At 52.0% G+C, this 23,306-nt stretch overlaps 1 protein-coding gene across 2 annotated transcripts in view; it reads left to right on the plus strand.

The window, feature by feature from the left end:
• MCU (mitochondrial calcium uniporter) overlaps positions 1–23,306 on the plus strand; it is a 1,096,889-nt gene that overhangs the window by 808,948 nt on the left and 264,635 nt on the right. For both annotated transcript variants that reach the window (XM_069610523.1, XM_069610524.1), the window contains one exon: positions 4,342–4,446. In XM_069610523.1, the coding sequence (XP_069466624.1) occupies positions 4,342–4,446 (105 nt within the window). The remainder of the gene's footprint in view (positions 1–4,341; positions 4,447–23,306) is intronic.

The raw sequence follows: 23,306 nt of genomic DNA on the forward strand, positions 1-23,306 counted from the left end.
TTCGACTAGAGATCAACTGGACTTCCCGATTACCCTGGACGAGATAGTCGGGGCCATCTCGGACCTGCCCAAAGGTAAAGCACCCAGTCCTGATGACTTGCGACTGAATTCTACCAGGAACACATAACCATACTAGCCCCCAAGTTATGGGAAGTTTGGTATGAATCACTCTGTGTGTCTGTCCTCCCCCCAACATCTCTCTGCGGGAAGCTGTTATAACAGTGTTGCTCAAGCCTGGCAAGCCCAGCAATGAGTGTGGTTCATATAAGCCCCTTTCCCTTATGAATTTAGACACTAAAATCTTCACCAAGGTGATGGCGAACAGTTTTCTCCCGATCATGTCGCATCTAGTCCACGAAGATTAGGCAGGCTTTGTACCGGGGAGATCCACTTCTCATATCATCAGGCAGCTGTTCAATGTAATGGCTCGGATTGACCAGGACGCGCACGCAGTCGCGGTCACACTTGATGCTCAGAAAGTGTTTGATATGGTGTCATGGAAGTATATATACTGGAGACAATGGGCATCAGCCCCAATATGATTGGTTACATCAAGCTGCTATACGCCTCTGTGGCTAGGGTCCGGGTTAACTCTGACATCCACTCTATTCACGCTCTTCAGGGGTACCAGTCAGGGCTGCCCATTCTCCCTGATCCTTTTTGCTCTGGCGATAGAGCCTATGGCGGATCACATCAGAGAGCGCCATTCCCACAAAGGAATTAGGCCAAAAGACACCCCGGAAGTCGTATCCCTGTATGCAGATGATGTGCTCATATACATCCAGGACCCGGCCACCCATCTTGACCCCATTCTAGGTGACATCACACGCATAGGCACCCTTTCGGGATTCACAATCAATTATTCCAAATCCGAGGTCTTTTCCCTTACTAACTCTACACAACAACCTATCACCGAATACCCACTCCGCTGGTCCCCTGGCGGAATCAAATACCTGGGAGTCCAGGTGTCGTTGACTAGGACCACCTTGCTCGCAGATAATTACCTGACTTACCCACTCCGCTGGTCCCCTGGCGGAATCAAATACCTGGGAGTCCAGGTGTCGTTGACTAGGACCACCTTGCTCGCAGATAATTACCTGACTGCATCGCAGATGGCCAAGTCGAAAATGGCGCTCTCTCCCACTGTCGTTTGCCGGGAGACTCCCTCTCTCATTAAGATGGTCCTACTGCCCAAACTGTTATACATATTCAGTAACGTACCCATATGGCCCGGGGGGAAATACTTTACGCGCCTCCATAAATTATGCGTACAGTTTTTATGGCACTCTGGTGCGGTCCGCAAGAAGTGGGCCGATATAACGCTCCCATATGAGAAAGGGGGTTTCACTGCCCCAAACCTCATATCCTATTGGACTGCGACGCATGCACAATACGCCACTCACTGGTATCCTGGCTCCCCAACCCTCTTGCATGTCAAGCTGGAGACCCTCGCAGCAACTGGTGTTAATATAATGTCCCTCATTGTACACCAGCACTATGCATCCGATTCTCCCATTGACCCAATTGGAGCCACCTTGCTCGCCTGGAAACGACTGCTGTATCAAACAGCGGAATCCCCCTCCCCCCCATATACTATAAATGGCTCCCCGTGTGGGTCTTCCCTTGGCTGCAGCCTACACACGACATTGCTCTTGCTCGACACTGGGGGATGCTAGGCTACCAGGCACTAACAGACTTCTACCCTGAGAGCAGGTTCATCGACCCACAGATATGGAAGTCGGGTCATTCCGGGTCCGCGCTTGAGACCCTGCAATACTATAGGCTCCGGGTGGCATTCCGCACTGCATGGCCCACTTTTCCCGACACTCCGGCGATAGCATTCATTGCCAGCTCGGGCGGTGTCGTTTCCTCTCTATGTAAGATATTACTAGAGGGCGCCCCAATCCAGAATTCCAGGGCACGCGACGAATGGGCAGAGGAACTAGGCTTTGAGATCTCCAATCAACTGTGGGGGAAGATGTGTTTGCATACAAAAATGTCTCCCTTAACTTCTGCTACAGAGCTACGCAGTACAAACTACTGAACAGATTGTACAAAACCCCTCTCAGGATATCTGAGTTTGCCCGCACTACCACGCATTCCTGTCCCTGCTGCAAGGCAGAGAAACCTGATCACTTCTGACTTGCTGTGAATTGGGACATTTTTGGGGTAGTATCCTAAAGACACTTACAGGTAATTGACACTGCAATTGACCCTGACCCACTCGGGCTCTTGTTCGGGGTATGGAAAACTGATGATGATAGACGTATGGCTAAATTACTTAACATTAGTTGCATAGTGGCCAAAAAATGTATACTCCAAAGCTGGACGAGCCCCTCTCCCCCTACGTTTCGGAAGTGGCTTTGCATGCTTACATGATCTCGAAATTGTGAAGAAGAATACATTACTATGCTCCCTGCCCATTCCCGCCCCAAGAACATATGGAAGGCATTTAACAGCTACCTTAATAACCAAGACTCGAACATCTGAGAGCGGCTCATCTCCGCCCCCTTCGGAAAGTACATGATCACCATGTAACACTGTGTTCTATTGATTACCCATGTGCTGTGCTATTGCCTTTGTGGTTACTGTAATACTATTCATCTATATATTGATGCACCTTTCGCTTCAACATGCGTGTTTGTTGTAAACCTCTGCCAACAAAAATAAAAGTTTTTAAAAAACTAGTTTTAATACGCCAATTTTGATTTTGTTAATTTTATTATATAATTCACTGATATTGTGATCATTTTGCTCCCCCATAACTATCATCTTGTATAGTGTAATCGGGGCATTACCTTTCAATTTGCAGGCTAATAGCCACGCATAAAAAGTAACAATACTCCATCACACAGCAAAACATTTCTTACTTGCCAATATTCAATGATCACTTGTCATTGGTTAGTGGCAAGCCCTGTATTTTGAGCCCTGGACTTTTGTGCCATTATTGGAAAACCCATAACCATATTTCTGCAATTTTGAACGTCCTTGATCGTTCCAGTGTGCCTTTTGTGATTTGATATTCAACCATTAAACTTCTGGCAGGTTGAAAACACTTTACTTAATCTGGATGCTTGTAGAATTCTAAAAATGTACTTGGAACAAGATATTTGTAAAATCTAATTTATTTGTGACTTGTGATGAATTTGCCCATGGTGAGAAGATTTGTCAGATGGATTTTGGCCTGTATTTATTAATCTCAACACATTTGAGGCCTTTAGGTCCAGAGATTAAATGCTCATTGCATAAGCACTAAGGTAACATTGTTGGCTTGCCAAGGGGGCAGATGCACATTTCAGACATCCATAAGCCAACAACATGGCCCGATTCAAATGCAATCGGTAAGGGTTGTATACTAATTGACCTTTTCACAATTGACCTCAGGAGAATTGACCTAATTTAGAAGGTCCATTACGACATATATGCGGGGGGTAACCCCCCGCAACCCACCACCCAATCCAAAACCCCCTGCAACTCCCTCACTCAATCCCCTTATATTATTTATAATCCAAAACCAACCCAATACATATATAAAATAACTAAAATAATATAAAGGTCAGTTGTGCAAAAGGTCAATTGTAAAAGGTCAATTTGGGTAATACCTCGGTAAGCACTGTTCTATTAATATATCTTCCAGGAAAGATGCAGCATTTGGCTACAAAGTCTTCATCTTTTTTTCTTCCTGCAACATGGTGAGGCACATGCTGTCTTTTCAACCCAGCGTCTTGATTTTGTTAAATTAAAATACCAATCGGGTAGCAAAGATGGGACACCCTAGTAAAAAAATAAATGACTACCTTGGTGACTGATACGTTTGGGCCTTGCTCTTCCTTTTTCACAGCATCCTCCCTGGTCATATGCTGTGCTGTGTACGGCCTTGTATGCCCGTTGACACTGGATGAGCTGGGAGAGGAAGGTGTGGACACACAGGTCATTTGGCTAAGGGGATAGTCGATTTGTCTAAAGATTGGCGTGTACAACTAAAAAGGGACACTTAACACTGTTTTGCTGAAAAAGAAATGTCTCCTTACCGAGAAGTACTGTTTTTCACAAAAAGGCTGAAAACATTTTAATGACACCATATGTTTACAAGCAGATGTCAGAAGCCTGGCTAAATTATTTGTAAACGTTTCCAATCAAGGCCACCTTGTTTTATGCCCAAAGGAATACATTTTAGAAATCCTAAGCAAAAGTATATATTCTTTGTAGGTTTGAGGCACTTTTGAAATCCAGCTTGGTACATTCTAGTAATGCTTCAGGTGTAATTTATACTGAGAAAATAAGCATGTGCAAAGTCCTTTGAAGTTGTCTTTTTAATTGTTCTCATGCTTCATTTTTCAGATGGAACAAGAATAGCCTCCTCAACGGGCATAGACATTCTTCTCCTAGATGACTTCAAATTATCCATTAATGACTCCACGTACCACGTGCGTCCACCAATGAGAGGTACATCAAGATCTAGTAAAACGCATTTAAAATCTGCATTGTTAATATTTGGGCAAGTTACATATATGCTAGGGCTCTCTGAGTAGGCATCATGAAACGCGACAGCCGTGTTAAGCTCAGTAGATATGGTAATAACTGTTCTCCAGCATGGGGTCTGTATGCTCATGAATATTCCCCATCGTCAGGCCGGGAATCCTCGGTATAGAAAAATATCAGTATCAGTTTCGTTTCTGATCTGTCTTTCTTAGTAGTAACCAATCACTGGTCTCTGGGTCATACTGCCCCCAGCCAATGACTGCCCTCTCCCTAAGCCCCGCCTCTGGCAGCCATCCTCAGATTTTTACCGCACGTTCAAGTGTTGGGAGTCCTCGTGCTGTAGCTCTCGAGCTTTTGCTGCGCGTTCGCGCTTTTTCAGGAGATTTTTCTAATTTTTCGGTTAAATAGAGCCTCAAGCTCCACCGTTTCTACATCCGATCAACGGGGATCCGTTTCGGAGTTTTCTACGCCCCTCAAGGGTGAAGATTTCGTCGAGTTGCGCTTTTGGAGGATTCCAGAAGTTCCGAGGCCTACCCCGGACATGGCCCAGGAGAAAGGAAGCTCGACGCCCGGGAAGCTGTTCAGGACCTGCCCTGGATGCCAGCTTCAGAATGTTTTCAAGGAGGACGAGCATTCGTTATGCCTCTACTGTCTCCATGAGGACAAGACGCACACGGAGAAGGACTGTGCGTTTTGTGGGAACATGTCGGAGTGGACCATGAAGGATCGCCACCTCCGTCTCGCCAACTGGCTGGAAGGGAAGAGCCCGTCAGGCGAGAAGAAGAAAAAGAAGTCTGAGCGGTCTTCTAAGTCCTGTGAGGGTGCCCCGGCGATGGGGGCCCAACAAAAGGCCAAGCACCGCGAGTCCGCGGGCACCGGGAGCGCCGAACGGTCGGGCTCCTTGGCTGCCAGGCAGGGCGCATCCTCCCCGGCGCCATCGACCACGAGCCAACGCTCTGGCTCGGGTAAGAGGAAGTCTGAGAACCTGGCGAAGCTTCTGGAGAGGCCCCGGTCGATCTCGAAGATTCCGGCAGAGGGGGAGCGAGGCTCGGACCCTCCCCCCAGGGTGAAGGCCCCAGGCGTACAGAAGGTGACGATGGCCTTAATTCACCCTGCTAAAACCTCGATTGAGGATGTCGCAGCGGCCCTGGCTCAGCCTGTGGAGGCTACGCCAGTGGAGGCGACCTCAGGACCCAGAGTCTCCCTGCCACTGCGGAAGGAGTCTTCTTTCAGTCCCATTGAGAAGACCCCCACGAAGTCCTCGTTAGAAAAGGTGTGGGAGGGGCAGGTGGCCATTGTGGATACAGACACGACCTCTGAAGAAGAGCTCATCGAAGTTGTGGAAGAGGCCCAGCCCATCGGGAGGGATCCCGACGAGGGCGACGACGAGAGCGACGGTGTCGCCGACGAGGTTCCTCAATAGCCCTCGCGCCCGTCGTTTCTGGCGCCGCAGGACACTGCAGCGGCCATTTTGTCAGCCATCCAGTCCTTATTCTCGGAGATAAGGACAAGGTTGCCCCTCCCCCCCCGACGGAGGTACCTGAGCCAGACCTGACTGGGGAACTGGAGCCGGGACCTTCGGAAAGTCCACTGCATAAGAGGAGGACGACGCATCCTACGCCACCTCTCCCACCTCTGCAGCCTGCTCTGCCTTCCCCCCGGTCTACTACCCATGGGGATGATACAGGCACGGACATGGCTACTACAGGTACAAATGACGACGGAGGCGACGACGGGACGTGTCCCCCGTCCCCCTCTGCTCGGGCGTCCCCGCCAGACGAGATTGGATCCTTTCATGCCATGATTTCCAGGGCATCCGAGCTCTTCCAGCTTTGCCCAGAAGAGAAGAAGGAAGGGTTCCTTTACCAACGGCGCAAGGCTAAAAGGAAGACGGTCCTCGCCGTACCACTTCTTGATGACATCTGGGATGAGGGGCTCGCCCTCCTCAAGAACCCTGCCACGGCGCCGGCAAAGAGGGACCGGTACGAGAAGAAGTACCGGGTCCCCGATGCTGCCCCCTTGTGCCTTCGGGCGCAACCTACCCCGGATTTGGTCGTCTCGGCGGCAGCAAAGAAGAAAGCTGGGGGGCCATCGGCCTCAACATCAACTTCCCCGCCAGACGGTGAGGGCAGGAAGCTGGACACGATGGGACAACGGATCATCTTATCCGCAGCGACGACTATCAAGGCGGCCAACGCCCTGGCTATCGTAGCCCGCTACGACAGGGAGTTGTGGTTCAAAATCGCCCCTCTGTTGGACTTCCTTCCGGACGCCAAAAGGGCTGAGGCCCTTCAAATCCTACAGGAAGGTGAGATTGCTTCGGACCACGCCATCACAGTGGCAACGGACATCGCCGACACCAGTTTCCGTCATTTGGGCAACAGCGTTTGCCTGAGGCGACGAGGATGGCTCAAGGCGACGGATTTCCGCCAGGACGTACAAACCAAGGTTTTGGACATGCCCTTCGACGGGAACAACTTGTTTGGGAAGGCGGTTGATGAGTCCCTTCAGGCCATCAAGACAGACAGAGACTGCCCGGGCACTGGGAGTGCTCCAACAACGACGGCCGTCCTTTCGGAGCTCCGGAGGCAGACAAGGTGCCTCCAAGGGATCCGGCAGTGGCTCCTCCACGTACCGCCAAGCGGCAAGATCTTCGTCCCAGGAAGCCTACAGGGGACGCGGCAAGTCAGGTGGTGCCCGTCGTCGTCGACAGGGAGGTCAAGGAGGCAAGGCGACCTCCAAACAAGATTGAACCGACCGTGGGGTCGGGCCCCCGCCGAAGCACCCCGGTGGGAGGCCGGCTGGCGAGGTTCGTCAGCATGTGGGAGTCCATCTCCACCGACCGTTGGGTGCTGGACGCCCTGGCCCAAGGGCACGCCCTCGAGTTTCAGAAGAAGTGCCCTCGCGTTCCACCCGTGGCCAGCAAGGAAAATCACGTCCCTCAACTACTGTTGGAAGTAAGGGCGATGCTCAAGAAGGGTGCCATCGAGCTCGTCCCAAAGAGACTTCGGGGCTCGGGAGTTTACTCAAGGTACTTCCTCGTAAAAAAGGAGACAGGAGGGTGGCGCCCCATCCTGGACCTGCGACGACTGAACAGGTACATCAAGGCACAGAAGTTCCGGATGGTCACCCTCCAGCACGTGCTGGGACAGCTGGAGGAGGGCGACTTCCTGTCGTCGTTGGAATTGGAGGATGCATACTTCCACATCCCCATTCTAAATAGACATCGAAAGTTCCTCAGGTTCGTGGTCCAAGGGCGGCACTACCAGTTCAAGGCCCTCCCGTTCGGATTGAAGTCGGCACCCAGGGTGTTCACCAAGTGCCTCGCACCGGTGGCAGCGCGGCTGCGCCTACAGGGGATCCACGTCTACCCCTACCTGGACGACTGGCTCATCCAGGCAAGGACAAGGGAGCACACTGCGAAGACAGTCCAGCTGCTCACGGACCTGGGATTCTCCATCAACTTTCCAAAATCCCACATGGTTCCGTCGCAAGTCGCCCTGTTTCTGGGAGCCAAGCTCGACACAGTGGCGCGGCTGGCCTCAGTCGGAGGAAAGGACCAGGACCATTCTGGGCAAGGTGCAGCGTCTGCTGGCCACGGACATGGCCAGGGTAAGATCTATCAAGTCCCTCCTTGGGATGATGTCCTCCTGCATTTATCTGGTGCGCCTTTGCAGGCTTCGGAAGCACCACTTACAAGAGTTGCTCGACGCCCGTTGGGTCCAGTCGACGGGCAGCTTCGAGGACAGGATCCCTCTCAACGAGACGTTCCGTCAGGCGATCCGGTGGTGGGGTACCAGCTCTAATCTGTCGGCGGGCACGGACTTTCAGACCCCAGCTCACAAGGTGACGACGGATGCCTCCCTGGAAGGTTGGAGAGCGCACTCCGGAGATCTTCACGCGAGAGGCCTTTGGCTACCGGAGGAGAAGTCACTCCACATCAACATCTTGGAGCTCCGCGCAGTGTTCTGGGCCCTCAGGTCTTTTCTTCCGTCCCTCAAGGGCAAGGTGGTGAGGATCTTCACCGACAACCACCACCACGATGTTCTACATCCGGAAGCAGGGCGGAACCAGATCCCCTGCCCTATCCAAGGAAGCCCAGGATCTGTGGCATTGGGCCGTCGCCCAAGGGATGTTTCTGGTGCCTCTTCATCTGGCAGGAATAAAAAACACGATCGCCGACTCACTCAGCAGAGATCTGCGCTTGTGCCACGAGTGGGAACTATGCCGGGATCAAGTGGATCGACTCTTCCGACGATGGAGCGAACCCCAAATCGATCTCTCCCCGACGGCGACGAATTCCAAGTGCCGGAGGTTCGCCAGCATGTTCCCCCAGCCGAGGAGCATGGGTGATGCTTTCTCGTTCCCCTGGGACGGCCTATTTCTTTATGCGTTCCCTCCGCTGCCGTTGCTGCTCCGGCTCATCAACCAGCTCAAGAGCTCCCGGTGCAGGATGATCCTCATCGCACCGGCGTGGCCGAGACAGATCTGGTTCCCGGACCTTCTAGACTTGTCAACGTCCACACCAGTCAAGCTGCCGACGGACGCAGATCTTCTCTCCAGAGAAGGAGGCGCCATTCTTCACCACAACCCGGAGTCGCTGACCTTGCAGGCCTGGCTCCTGCAGCACTAGAGTTTGGAGGGTACGACATCTCGGCCGACTGCAGAGAGGTTCTTGCAAAGGCCAGGGCGTCCTCAACTCTCAAGTGCTACGGACATAAATGGAAGAGGTTCTCTGTCTGGTGCCGTGCACAGAAGATTAACCCTCCGCGGATTACGGCCCCTCAAGTATTGCCGTACCTACTGTCATTGGCCAAGCCTGGACTAGCTCACGCTTTCATCAAGATACATCTGGCCGCCATGTCACGATACACCAGAACTACGGGACGGGCGTCCTTGTGGTCTCATCGACTGGTGAAGGAATTTATGAAAGGATTGTTCCGATCATTCCCGCCGGTGAAGGCCCCTGCCCCGGCGTGGGAGCTCAACGTGGTGCTGACCAGGCTCATGGGGGGCACCTTTGGAGCCTATGCATTCGGCACCGTTGAAATTTCTGTCGTGGAAGACAGCGTTTCTCGTGGCCATCACCTCCGCATGACAAGTGGGAGAGATCCAGGCCCTATCTTGCAAGCCGCCATACTTGACGTTTCACGACACGAGGGTGGTGCTGAGGACGCACCCCTCCTTAATGCCCAAGGTGCCGTCGGACTTCCACCTCAACGAACCCTTGGTGTTGCCAGTTCTCTTCCCATCTCCTTCATTGCCGGCTGAAAGGGCTCTGCACTCGCTGGACGTAGCTAGAGCGCTGAAGTTCTACGTGGACCGCACGAAGAGTTTCCGGAAGACATCACAGCTGTTTGTGAACTTTGAGACTGTGAATCAAGGGAAGGCTCTCTCGAAGACTTCCATTTCCAGATGGCTCTCCGGCTGCATCATGCACTGTCACCGGTTGGCAAACCGACCGCTGCCCGGCCGTCCGAGAGCCCATTCGACCAGAGCAATCGCTGCTACCACAGCGTTCCTGTCTGGTGTGCCCCTGCTGGACATCTGTCGGGCTGCGACGTGGAGTTCGACTCACACCTTCACAAGATTCTACTGCGTCGATCGGGACTCCAGGGAGGAGTCGTCCAGGGTCGGCCAAGCAGTGCTGCGCAACCTGTTAGCTTAAGGTGAGCCTGGTGAGGAGGTAAGAGATGCTTAATGTTGAGTTGTTGTATTGCTTAATGTTGAGCCTGTTGCAACCTCCCGTGGTTGTGCATGTGTGTACTACTATGTATTCTCTTATTCATGAGCATGTGAATCCATGCCAGAACCCATGCTGGAGAAGGAACAAGTTACTTACCTGTAACTGTTGTTCTCCAGCATGGGTCTGGCATGGATTCACATGCGAACCCTCCCGCCTACCCCTCTGCGGCTCTTCACTTGGTCATACTGCCACTTTACGTGGTACCAAATCTGAGGATGGCTGCCAGAGGCGGGGCTTAGGGAGAGGGCAGTCATTGGCTGGGGGCAGTATGACCCAGAGACCAGTGATTGGTTACTACTAAGAAAGACAGATCAGAAACGAAACTGATACTGATTTTTTTTCTATACCGAGGATTCCCGGCCTGACGACGGGGAATATTCCTGAGCATGTGAATCCATGCCAGACCCATGCTGGAGAACAAAAGTTACAGGTAAGTAACTTGTTCCTTCCCTCTTCAATAGTCAAAATATTAATGGATTGACCCTAACCTTTCCCAAGAAGCACATTATTATGCAAGTTAATTTGTAAACGTATTCCCAGTTGAATGATGGGGACTTCTATCGAATCTCCATGAGAATAGACTAGCCACGTAAATGCAAAGATCAACGCAAATCTATATCTGGTTTGCCGAACTGACCAAAAGTAGTACTAGGCCAGAATGAACCCTGTATGAAATTAAAAGTGTAAAAAAGTTGGCCGAATAAAGACCTTTGTATTATCAGTTGCACTGAAACACAGTTATCATTATGATGCATGATTGTAATGTTTGAATGGATCCTTTGAAAATGTTCTATGTTTTTGTGCAGCCAAACATGTGTATGAGGAGAACCTGCCAATGCTTGTTGGGCCTGGAACATATAGCCACTTAATAACATAATGCCCAGCATGTTATTACCTTTTAATTGGTGGATTTCTCAAGGTTATATTTGGCAATTCATGTTCATGAATTCAGTATTTTCTCTGGCGCTATACAAGTAAGTTTGTCTGTTAGATCTTGCCCAACTATTCCTTTTCATGTGTGATGTGCTGTTAGCAGATCCACGCTTCATTCTTTGTTCCGGTAAGCTGTCAATCTACAAAATGTTGCCGCCTCTTGTTGGTATACTTTGAGGTTTGCCTTGCCCACATAACCTAGTGATAGTAGCCAGAATTCTATGAGGTTGCATGGGTGTGCATGACCTGGCACTCTTCACTTAACCTGTTCCCCTGATCTTTTCCAATTGGAGTTTGCTCTTGCCAACTTAAATGAGCAGTTCCGTTTTGGTTGCCTCATCGTTGTCAGGCTTGCCATATAGAAGTAAAGTGTGGTTAGTTGTGCTATTGGATTATTGGAGTACAACACATGTACTGCAGTAGAGCTGAATATCGTGATGAATTACTGTTTTAGGGTACACTTTAAATATCTTGGGTAATGGATGCACAGTTGCTACATTCACCCCCTTCACTGTAATTTGACACATGTACAGATGCATAGTTTTGTTGGCTTGGGCAGTATGCATAAATCTTATCGGTTGACCTCATATTTTGCCCCCTGCGTAGGCTGGATGTGCATGCTGTCAACCTGCGGCTCGTAGTCCTCATTTCTTCCTCCCTGTTTTACATTGGGGGGAATGTTGTCTTTTTGTAATGCAAAAATAAAAACTTAATTTGATTAATATTATTATTAAAATATTTATTTCGGCGACTTCACACCATAAAAGATCACAAACAACAAACACAGAGATAACCTAACATCATAAATAATTTGAACACTTTGAAGCACACAAAACCGTGTCCTAAAATCATAATTTAAAAAAGCTACAATGGCTTTAATCTAATGGAGTATTGCATTTCAATTAATCAAGCGCGGCAGAAGAGGATTTTACATCTAGGCGCAACCAGATCGGTTTAAGCCAATGGTTTCTTTCCTTTACATAGGCAGGGCAAAAGCAGAAGAAATGCATCTTATTCCCCTGGAGCAAGGCAGCACCGATAGACAGAAGACAAATACTCACCCACCCTCCCCCCATTTACAGTGTAGCACGCAAATGGCAAAAGGCAAAGTTAAGTTTCGAAAAGGTGCTCTTTTCTTTCGCATTCAAGTGTAGGTCCGGATACTGCTCAAAGCCCCAGATTTCTTTAATCGACAAATATTTAGCCAAGTGCTTGCTCTCAAGGCAAAAGTCAATCATCCTGCCCCATGCCAAATGAGTAAAAGAAGACTTCACGTGGCTTTTATAAGCAGAACCAAATTTTGTGGGGTTTGACGATAGGTCAGCAAGTCCAATATTATTAAGCATAGTTTGCACATGGATGAACCATGGCAACAATCTGCCTCCAGCTGAGGGAAGCTGCTCCTCCAGGACTTCCCTATATGACTTTAATACCATATGGACAGGATACATTTATTAAAAAGATTATACCTGCGGTCTAAGTCCCTAGAGTTCGCTAAATGTCCCTATATTGTCTAGTCTTTCCCTCTCTTCAGGGTATATACTTCCCCTTTGGTATCTCTGTTGGTGACGACTATCAAGGGGACAGATAATCTGAGGGACCTTTCCCTATCCTTGCTCACTGCTTTCCTATCTACTAAAACGTTGCACATTTACTCAAGGTCGATAACTGACTTTATTCTCATCGCCTTGAGTCTGTGTCTTACAAAACTTAAGACCATGATCACAATGTTCAAGGAGTTTCTAAAAACAACTCTGTTTCCTATTGAGCTGTTTACCTTAAAAGGATGCTGTTATGTCTAAACCGGGTCTTCTGATACTCAGGGTTCGGGTTATCACACCTGAACCTATTGTCAACCGGTTTCAGCAGTATCTCTTTAATTCCCGCTTTCCTCAGGACATATATTGGCTTTCCATTTACTGGTCAACATTGTTATTAGCAAAACAGTAAAGAGTAGCAATCAAAAACCGTAACAAGAGTGGCTATTCTCCTCACTTCTGTCCACATCATGGATTAGTGGATCGGTTTTCCACAATTTCTCCTGGGTTGTGGTTTCTTGATCACGTATCTTAAATAGGAAGAGACAAAGAAAGGGGTCTCTTCAGTCTTCTGTGTGCACATTCATTCCGTTCATACAATGCCTATTCAATAGACAGGGGGGCGGGGGTCTCTCACCTGTCTTCTCTTTTTGTGAATCTGCTGTTATTGCCAGTGTTTTTCAAACTGAACTATACTTTGCATGTTCTGGCATCTGCAACAAAATCATATTTCCTGTATTAGTTGTTGCATAATAGTAGTGTATCTCTATTCGGTACCACTGTCTTGGTCTTTTACCATATACCTGTAAGGTCCATAGTCAGTGGTCTCTGTTCAGCAGTCCTGCCACGCCCCTGCCGTTGGATATTCTCAGGTTTTCTTCTCCTTAAATTGTTGTACGTGATCTAAAGGCAAAAATGGGATGTTATTCCCAGGAAGTACAGCAGCCTTGTTAACTAGTTCTTTCTGAACCACTACTAGCACCCCCAGTTACTTTCCACTACCAATGGTTCATCCCATTAATGATCACTCTCTAATCCACGCAAGTCTGCTCCTCTTACCTTCTTTTGTAGCTTCAATGGTGCAGCTCTGTTTTCTTTGTCGTGTGTCGTGGTCGGCATTTTTGTTTGTTCCGTATTTATATCTACAGTGGTCACGTCATGGCATTCCGATCTGTAGTTTGTGTGGCTCTTAGACTGCCTCAGATATTATGGCCAGTCATACCTATGGTTCTTCATAGTTCATATTCACTGTTGTTCGTAATTTTGCTCTTTTTTAACCTCTGTGTTAACATTTTTAGCTCAAACTACCCAGTACGCTGGAGGTGTTGGGAAATATAGTTCTATGTTCTACCTGCCGTGTTTTCAATGAATTCATTACAGTCAGTGATTCGTATTGTTTAGGTGATTCCTTTATTCTTTTTACACATCCTCCCACAAATTTCTCTTGCCTATTAATCATTCTTATTCATGGTCGTCCTGTATGTTACCCCCCATTTCAACATTTTTACTCTAACTACCCGGAGCTCAAGGAATATTGGGAACTGTAGTTGTTTTGTAAAATCGGCATTTGTTTTGCTCAACGTCTGGATTTTATGGTCATGTGATCATGTTCGACTTGAGACTCAAGCTACCATGAGCTCCCGGGATCATGGGAAATGTGGTTTATCACCAAGGCCGTGTTATGAGGCGAATCCCCTTTGTGAAGTGCTTATATTCATATATTAATATAGCCATCCATACAAATAGGCACTGTGGGGAATTGTACTTATACTTATAGTAGTTTGTTCTTTTATTTCCTCTCAGCCCATGCATTTGATGCTCTTTGGGTCCCATGGTGGTTTTGCTGCTTTGGGAAGTATGTGTTATGTTTTTAGGCCTTGTTCCCTTTTCCGTGTCCAGGATATTTTTGCCTGTCCCTCTACCTCCTGCAGGTGTCTATTGCGATTTTATAGAATTGCCAAGGCTTGCCAACATATTTCTTCATTGAGGCCTTCTGTGTGACTTTTTAATCTATAAATCTACATTTCTCCAGCATGGGGTCTGGCATGGATTCACATGCTCATGAATATTCCCCGTCGTCAGGCTGGGAATCCTCGGTAAAGAAAAAACCAGTATCAGTTTCGTTTCTGATCTGTCTTTCGTAGTAATAACCAATCACTGGTCTCTGCGTCATACTGACCACAGCCAATGACTGCCCTCTACCTAAGCACCGCCTCTGGCAGCCATCTTCAGATTTTTACCGCACGTTCATTTTTTTTTTTTGAAAAATTTTTATTGGTTTTTCAAAACATATAACAAACAGTGCGTGGTATGGCGGTGTAATATGTGTAACACCCACACAAAAAAAAAAAAAAAAAAAAAAAAAAAAAAACCCCCAACAACCTCAACAATCCCTCCCCACCCGTTCCGCCCCCCTCCCCCCGAGACCACAGGTCAGTCCCCAATCATTCAATATGCTCATGTGTCGAGCAGGGACTACCAGGACTGTTTGGAGTGCTGGCCGATGTCGCTGAACGGAGGAGCGGCTCAGTCAGTTCTACCCAGCGGAGAAGATCTGCACTGGAGTCAAGTTTTTGTACCTGGATGGCCATTTCCCAAGCCGCCGTCTCCGCGGCGACCCATCTCTTGAGATCGTACCACCAAAGGGCCTCACCAGGTCCTCGTGCGCTCTTCCAGCTCATGGCTATGCGCCTTTTCGCCGTTATGTAAATCAAGTCCAGGAGTCTATTTAGGGGCTTGTTCTTGGTGCTTCGCTTGTAAGCCCCCAGTATGCAAGCTGCTGGTTCGTGAATTTCGACTTCTATCCCGGCCAGCGCCACCCTATCTCGTACCTGGGTCCAGAACCTCAGGACCATGGGGCAGCTCCAGAACATATGGGTCATTCCTGCTTGTGGCGCATGGCACTTGGGGCATGATTGTGGCGAGGCCCCCTTGAACTTAGATATGGCGTCAGGTGTGAGGTAGGCTCGGTTCGTGATGTATAGCTGTATTAATTGGAGGCGTGCATTTCTGGAGGTCTTTTTGTGGTAGTGGGTAATCTTTTCCCATGCGTTGTCCTCGAATACAAGGCCCATTTCGCTCTCCCATCTCTTTTTGCATTTCAGTTCATTCGTTGTTGTTGCCTGTAACAGGGCCTCGTATATTCTGGAGGTTTCGTGGCCTCCCTCGGCTGTGTCCAGCAAGGTTTCGATGGTTTCATTCTCTGTAAATCGATTGTCTGCCTCAGGCCATCTCTTCCTTAAGGCCCGAGTTATTGCCCCGTGGAGCAAGAACTGCCCGATGGGCAGGCCCGTCGACTCGCAGAGGTCGGAGAATGTAGAAAGTTCGTGTTCGTGCATGAGGTCGCCCAGCGTCGCTACTCCGTGGGGCTCCCATACCGAGCGAGCCTCGGTGTGCCCCCATGAGGGTGTCGCCATGACTGCAGCGATGGGGATCTGTGGGGAGTACGGATCTCGCAGCCCCACAGCCTTACAGGCCCTCTTCCAGAGCTGGGTTCCCAACATGGCCAGGTATGGGTGACGTTGTGGAGCCCCCTTCCCGACCCACAACAAGTCTCTAAGTAGCAGTAGTGGCAGGGCCGGCTGGAGAAGTCTGGTGTCAGTGGTGGTTTCATCCGCCATCCAGTGCGTTACGTGTTTCAATTGGCTGGCCAGATAATATAGTTCGAAATTAGGGACTTTCAGTCCGCCCCTCTCGTAGGGTCTCTGGAGGATGTCAAGCCCCACCCTGTGCCTGCCTCCCTGCCACAGGAATTCTCTGCAGAGTTTGTTCAATTCTCTGAAAAAGGCTGAGGGGATGTTGTAGGGGACATTGGTGAAGCAATGCAGTAGGCGTGGGAGCGCTACCATTTTGAGGAGACCCGCCCTCCCCGCCACAGAAAGGGGAAGTTTGCCCCAGAAGGCCATGGAGTTGGTGAGTGCGTCCTTTGATCTGGCTGTGTTGAGGATGTGTTCTGTGTACGGGCTACGGTGTATGACAATGCCCAAGTATTTAAAGGACGTTACCTGCCACTGGAGAGCCAGTGGGGGCAGGGGTCCGCCCTCATTGCTGTGTAGCGCTGCGAGGGGGTAGAGACACGACTTGTCTTTGTTTATCTGGATGCCTGTGTGTTTTTGGAAGCAGTCCAGAGTCTCCAAGATGTAGGGCAGGAGATGCTCAGGGTTATTGAGGTAGAGGAGGGTGTCGTCCGCGTACATGGAGATGATGTGAGTCACTCCATCAAGTATAATGCCTCCCCCACCGTATTCCTGCCGGATGTACGCGGCCACTGGCTCAGCAGCAATGATATAGAGCATGGGAGATAAGGGACATCCCTGTCGTGTGCCTCTGTGGAGGGGCCATTTGTCAGAGTACGTCTTGTTGGTACGCACTCTAGCCTCGGGGTGTGTGTAAAGCAAATGGGTCCATTTAAGAAAGGCGGGTCCAATGCCCATCCTGGCCATGGTGGCGTACAACCATTCCCAATTAACCGAATCAAAGGCCTTGGTGGCGTCTAGTGATGCCACCGCGTATTTCTGGGTGTCATGCTCAGTGCGGTATATGATGTGGTGCAACCTGCGTAAATTTTCAGTGATAGAGCGCCCAGGTACATAGCCAGTTTGGTCGTGGTGAATCAACAGGGGGATCACCTTGCGTAGCCTGTTGGCGAGGAGTGCCGAAAGTATTTTGCAGTCGACATTGAGCATGGAGAGAGGTCTATAGGAACCGCAATCTGTTCCATCTTTGCCGGGCTTCAGCAAGGGGATGATTACAGCTTCCCTCATGGAGTCAGGGAGTATGCCGCGTTCGAAAGCCTCATTGTACACTTGTGCCAGCAGCGGGGCGAGGGTCTCCTCATATGTCTTATAGAATTCCCCCGGGAGACCATCCATACCTGGGGCTTTCCCAGAGGGTAAAGATCTAATGGTTGCCTTGACCTCGTCTGGGGTGATTGGGTCTTCCAGGGTTGCGGCCAACTGTGGGTCTAGTTTGGGTAACTCTATGCAGTCTAGGGCGTCCTCGATCCCGGTGTCTAACGGGGGCGGGGCTTGAGAATATAAGTCCTGGTAGTATTCGGAGAAGACCATATTAATATCAGCCTGGGTGTGCACCGCAGTGCCATCTGGTCTGAGGATGTGGCAGATGGGGGTCCTAGGGGATTCCCTTTTGTACAGCCAGGCCAGGAGTTTGCCGGGCTTGTCTCCCAGGGCGTGTGTCCTTTCCGTGTGCTTGGCGTAGCTTAGTTTCCCCAGGGACTCCCAGTGTGACAGACAGGCTTGTCTCTGCGCTATTATTTCCCGTACCTGCTCGGGGGTCGGGTTCGCTCTATTCTCCAGCTCCCCCAGCTTACTTTCTGCTTTTGCCAGGGCGTTCGTGATGGCCTTTTGGGTTCCCCCTACCGCTGCCAGCATGTCCCCTCTCATGACCACCTTATACGCCTCCCAAGCGGTGCTGATGCGATCTACGCTGCCTAGATTGTGTAGCCAATATTCGTCTGTGCTGTCTTGTACGTGGTCCCTGAAGGCCGCGTCAAGCAATGCTTCTGCTCGCAGTCTCCATGTAGGGATAGGGGGTCTGGGCGGGTGTACCTCCCAAGTGACCGACAGGGGTGAGTGGTCTGATAATACTCTGGGTAAGTATTGTGCCTCGCTGAAAGTGGCTTGCTGCTCCAGGCTGACTAGCATGTAGTCCAGCCTAGTGTGGACGTTATGTGGCGGGGAGAAGAAGGAGTATTCCCGTCTCTCCGGGTTCAGTTCCCTCCACAGGTCGCTAAGGGACAGATTGGAAATCAGTTTGGATAGTATCTTGGCGGGGGGGGACGGGCGGGAGTGTTTGGTGTCTGACCTATCTTTGAGGGGGTCTAAAGTGCAGTTGTGGTCCCCGCCCCAGATCATGGTGCTGTTTGCGTGGGGGCATAGTCTAGGGCTCAAGGAGCGGAAAAAAGCTGTGGCGTCATGGTTGGGTGCGTATGTGCTAATCAGGCATAGGTCTCTTCCCTCCATGGTACCCTGCACCAGCGCCATCCTACCCTCGTTATCCGTTTTTGTGTCCGTGACTTTAAAAGGGACTGACGGGTTAATCCACACCAGGACCCCCCTAGCATATGAGGAGTAGGAGGATCCCACCAAGGTCCCCCGCCAGGTTTTGGCTAGCGCAGTCAGTTTAGCCTCCGTTAGGTGTGTCTCCTGAAGCATGGCGATCCCTACCTTGCATCGTCGCAGGTATGCTTGAATTCTTCGCTGTTTCACGTAGCTATTCATGCCTCTGACGTTCCATGTCATCACTTTCACTCTCTCAGCCATAGTCAAGGTGGTGTACTCTCACTAGTCCAGGTCCCGGTCGAGGCCTCATTGGAGGTGCTGTGGTATTGGAGGAGTCCTGTGGTCTCGGTGTGTCAACTTTAGGGATCCCAACTAGGGTGCGGATATCCGGCACCCCTTCCCTAAGAAAGAACTTCCCCAACAAATAACTGGTCTAACAAGGTGCTCCTCGTCGTGACTGTCCCGTTTCCGCTCCCTAGGACCTGGCATGGTCTTCGGGTGCCCTACGGGTGGGTAAACGTACCCTGAAAAAACAGAAAAACACAAGCTCCTGGGGGGTTGAGGGAGCTAAAACCTCGGTGTTCCGCGTGGTAGGATCCCTTCAGCTGCTCCTGGGGTTGGATTGCAGTGTTCTTATGGTGCGGTATAATACAGTAGTCTTAGGTAGGTGTATCAGCGCGGCCTGCGCCTCTTGTCGTCTATGTCTGGTAGTTGCTGCTCGTCCATCCAGTCCCGGGCTTGTTCCGGTGTGTCGAATAGGTGGGCTCTGTTCTTGTGTATTACTTTCAACCTAGCAGGGTAAAGGAGCATGTATTTCAAACCAGCGGCCTTCAACCTGGCTTTGGTGTAGATGAACTGGGCCCTGCTCATCTGCACTTGAAAAGTGTAGTCGGGGTAGATGGCGATCCTGGCCGAATTTCTCAATATCTGGCCCCCTGACCGAGAGTACGCCAGGACGACCTCGCGGTCTCTGTAGTTTAACACTTTAGCAATCATGGGCCTGGGTGGGCCACCTGGCGGGGGCCTCTTGGCAAGCGACCTATGGGCCCTTTCGATGGAGAACCCCTGCGATAGTTTCTCTGCGCCGATTTCCTGCAGCAGGAGGTTTTCCACGTAGTTGGTGGGGTCTGGGCCTTCGATGCCCTCAGGCAGTCCGAGCAGCCGGATGTTATTCCGGCGGGCCCTCCCTTCGGCCTCTTCCACCTTGTTCTCGAGGTTTTTGACCGTTTGCTGGAGGCCTTCCATGTCATGGAGAAGTTGGGTGTTCGCTTCGGAATTCTCGCGTACTTGAGTCTCGAGTGCCTCCGTTCGATTAGCCAGGGAGCGGACGTCTTGGCGGAGGAGTCCCAGATCTATGGCCACTGCGTCGATTTTATTCACCATAGTCGTTTGGATTAGCTTGATGGCCTCCAAGAGTTGCAAGTTAGTGGGTTCAGGCGTCGCTGGAGTAGCGCTCGTGTCCCCTGCGGCAGTCGCCATGGTCGGGCACTCAGGGCTGGGGGGTTCGGGGGCTGTGTAGGCATCCAGGGTGGTCTGCCGCTGTTTAGACCTGGTCCCCCTCCCCGCTGACTTATCCGGGCAGGACATCCCCTCACCTCGCTGTGGAAGTTGCCCGCTTGATGTCCTCCGGCGCTCGGAGGGTTATGGTCCACGCTTCGGGCCCTCCCGCGGGGCGTCAAGCGCTCCGGCGCCGGTTCTCAAGGGCCTCCAGGCACCGCGGGGTGCGATACGGCCTGGCTAGGCCTGATATGGTAGTTCGTGGAAAGTCTTCGCGTTTCGGCCCGCGCTGCTTTTCTCGGTGCCCGGTGGGGGGGGGAACTCCTTTCTGTAGCTGCCCGTTCCGAATGCCGCGGTTCCAGCACTCCGCCCCCCGTGGCGCAATTCGGGCAGGGGTGCGCAGCTCCGGTGGTATCGCCAACCGGGGCAGCGCGAGGTGGCCGGTGCACTCGCACTCGGTGTAGTGCGCGATCTCTGGGCCTCGGTTCCAGCCGGGCCTCCGTCCCCTGCGGTTCCGACAGCGGGGCCAGCAGGCGCCCTCGTCCGCCTCAGTCGATCACTCGTTTTCGGGCTTGGGGCTCCCGAGCCTACCGCAGGGGTGGCCACCGGGGGGTCAGCAGGGGCACCCCCTCGCCGTTCCGCTCGGCGGCGCAGGGCGGCCCTCTCTCGGATGGCTCAGCAGATGTGAGCCGCCATCTTGGCTGTCCGCGTCGTGGGGTGTGCGATCCTCTCAGCTCGGCTCCCGGGCTTCCACCCTCGCGTGTGAAGGGTCCAGGAGGTTCTCGTCGCCGCCGGCGGCTCTCGGGATGATTTGTAGGCGCTGAGGCCGGCTTAAATACAGGAAAAACAGCTTATCGATGGCTCATCTTGCGGAGCTTGCCGAAGTCGCGTCCGCTCTACATGGCGGTTGGCCACGCCCCCTTTTACCGCACGTTCATGTGTTGGGATCCTCGTGCTATTGCTCTCGAGCGTTAGTGCTATTTTTTCGCGCTTTTTCACAAAAACTTCGATTCTTTCGGTCAAAAGAGCCTCAAGCTCCACCGATCCTACATCCGATCAACGGGGACCCGTGTCGGATTCATCTGTGCCCCTCAAGGGTGAAGATTTCGTCGAGCTACGCTTCGGAGGACTCCAGAAGCTTCTCAGGCCCGGTCTCGGAGATGGCCCAGGAGAAGGGAAGCTCGACGCCCGGAAAGCTGTTCAGGGCCTGCCCTGGATGCCAGCTGCAGAACGTCTTCAAGGAGGACGAACACTCTTTCTGCCTTTACTGCCTTCATGGGGACAAGACGCACGTGGAGAAGGACTGTGCGTTTTGCGGCAACATGTCGGAACGGACCATGAAGGACCGCCATCAACGTCTCGCCAGCTGGCTGGAGGGTAAGAGCCCGTCTGGCGAGAAGAAGAAGAAATCTGAGCGGTCTTCTAAGACCTTTGAGGGCGCCCCGGCGACGGGGGCCCAACATAAGGCCAAGCACCGCGAGTCCGCTGGCACCGGGAGCGCCGAACGGTCGGGCTCTACGGGCGCCAGGCAGGGCGCACCCTCCCCGGCACCATCAACCACGAGCCAACGCTCTGGGTCGGGTAAGAGGAAGGCCGAGCACCCGGCGAAGCTCCTGGAGAGACCCCGGTCGAGCTCTAAGGCAGAGGAGGAGCGTGGCAGTGCCCCCTCCCTCAAGGATAAGGCGGTGAGCGCACCTAAGGTGGTGAAGGCCTTGATCCATTCGACCAAGCCCTCTATCGAAACGGTCGCGGCGGCCCTGGCCCAGCCTGTGGAGGCTGCACCAGTGGTGGCGGCCTCGGGGCCCAGAATCTCCCTGCCTCCTCGGAGGGAGTCTTCTTTCGTGCCCATCGATAGGACCCCCGTGAAACCCTCCGTGGTGAAGAAGGGGGGGCAGGGCGTCGTCGTAGATTCGGCATCAACCTCAGAAGAGGAACTGATCGAGGTCTTAAGCCACGGCCTAGGCGTGGAACAAGACCAGCCCGTCGGAATGGGCCCCGACGCAGGTGACGACGACGACATCGTCGAGGATACCGACGGGGCCCCTGCTCGCCCGTCGGATTCCCCTCTGCCAGCGCCGCAAGACAACTCAGCGGCCATTTTGTTGGCTATACAGTCCTTATGCTCCGAGATAAGGACGAGACTACCGTTACCGACGGAGGAACCTCTCCCGTCGGGGGATCCAGAACCGGGACCTTCTGGTGTTCCCCCTACCAAGAAAAGAAGGATTCATCCACCGCCTCCTTTTCAACCGTCGCGCCCCGTCCAGCCCTCCTCCCCGTCCACCCGAGGGGATGATACGGGGACTGACACGGCAGCGACGGGTACGGACGACGAGGCATACGACGAGGATTTTCCGTCGTCGCCTCCCACCAGGGCTTCTCCGCCCGACGAGATTGGATCGTTCCACTCAATGATCGCCAGGGCATCCGAGCTTTTCCAACTCTGCCCTGAGGAGAAGAAAAAGGAAGGCTTCCTTTACCAACGGCGCGAGACCAAGAGGAAGACGGTCCTCGCAGTGCCTCTGTTGGACGACATTTGGGATGAGGGCCTTTCCCTCCTCAAGAACCCTTCCACGACACCAGCGAAAAGAGACCGGTACGAGAAAAAGTACCGGGTCCCGGACTCGGCCCCCCTATGCCTCCGGGCGCAGCCTACCCCGGACTCCGTCGTCTCCGCGGCAGCCAGGAAGAAAGCGGGGGGGGGTGCGGCCTCCACGTCGACTTCCCCGCCGGACGGCGAGGGAAAGAAATTGGATGCCATGGGACGCAGAGTCATCTCGTCGGCGGCGACGACGATTAAAGCGGCCAACGCCTTGGCTATCGTGGCCCGCTACGACAGGGAACTCTGGTACAAGATAGCTCCCCTGCTGGATTTTCTGCCGGACGACAAGAGGGCGGAGGCCCTTGAGATCCTGCAGGAAGGTGAGGTGGCCTCGGACCACGCCATCACCGTGGCGACGGACATCGCCGACACTGGGTTCCGCCAGATGGGCAACGGCGTTTGCCTTCGACGTCGCGGATGGCTCAAGGCTACGGACTTTCGGCAGGACGTCCAGACCAGGGTCCTGGACATGCCCTTCGACGGGAACA

This window comes from Ambystoma mexicanum, chromosome 8, assembly GCF_040938575.1.
Source record: "Ambystoma mexicanum isolate Mex_15411 chromosome 8, UKY_AmexF1_1, whole genome shotgun sequence".
Lineage (NCBI taxonomy): Eukaryota > Metazoa > Chordata > Amphibia > Caudata > Ambystomatidae > Ambystoma > Ambystoma mexicanum.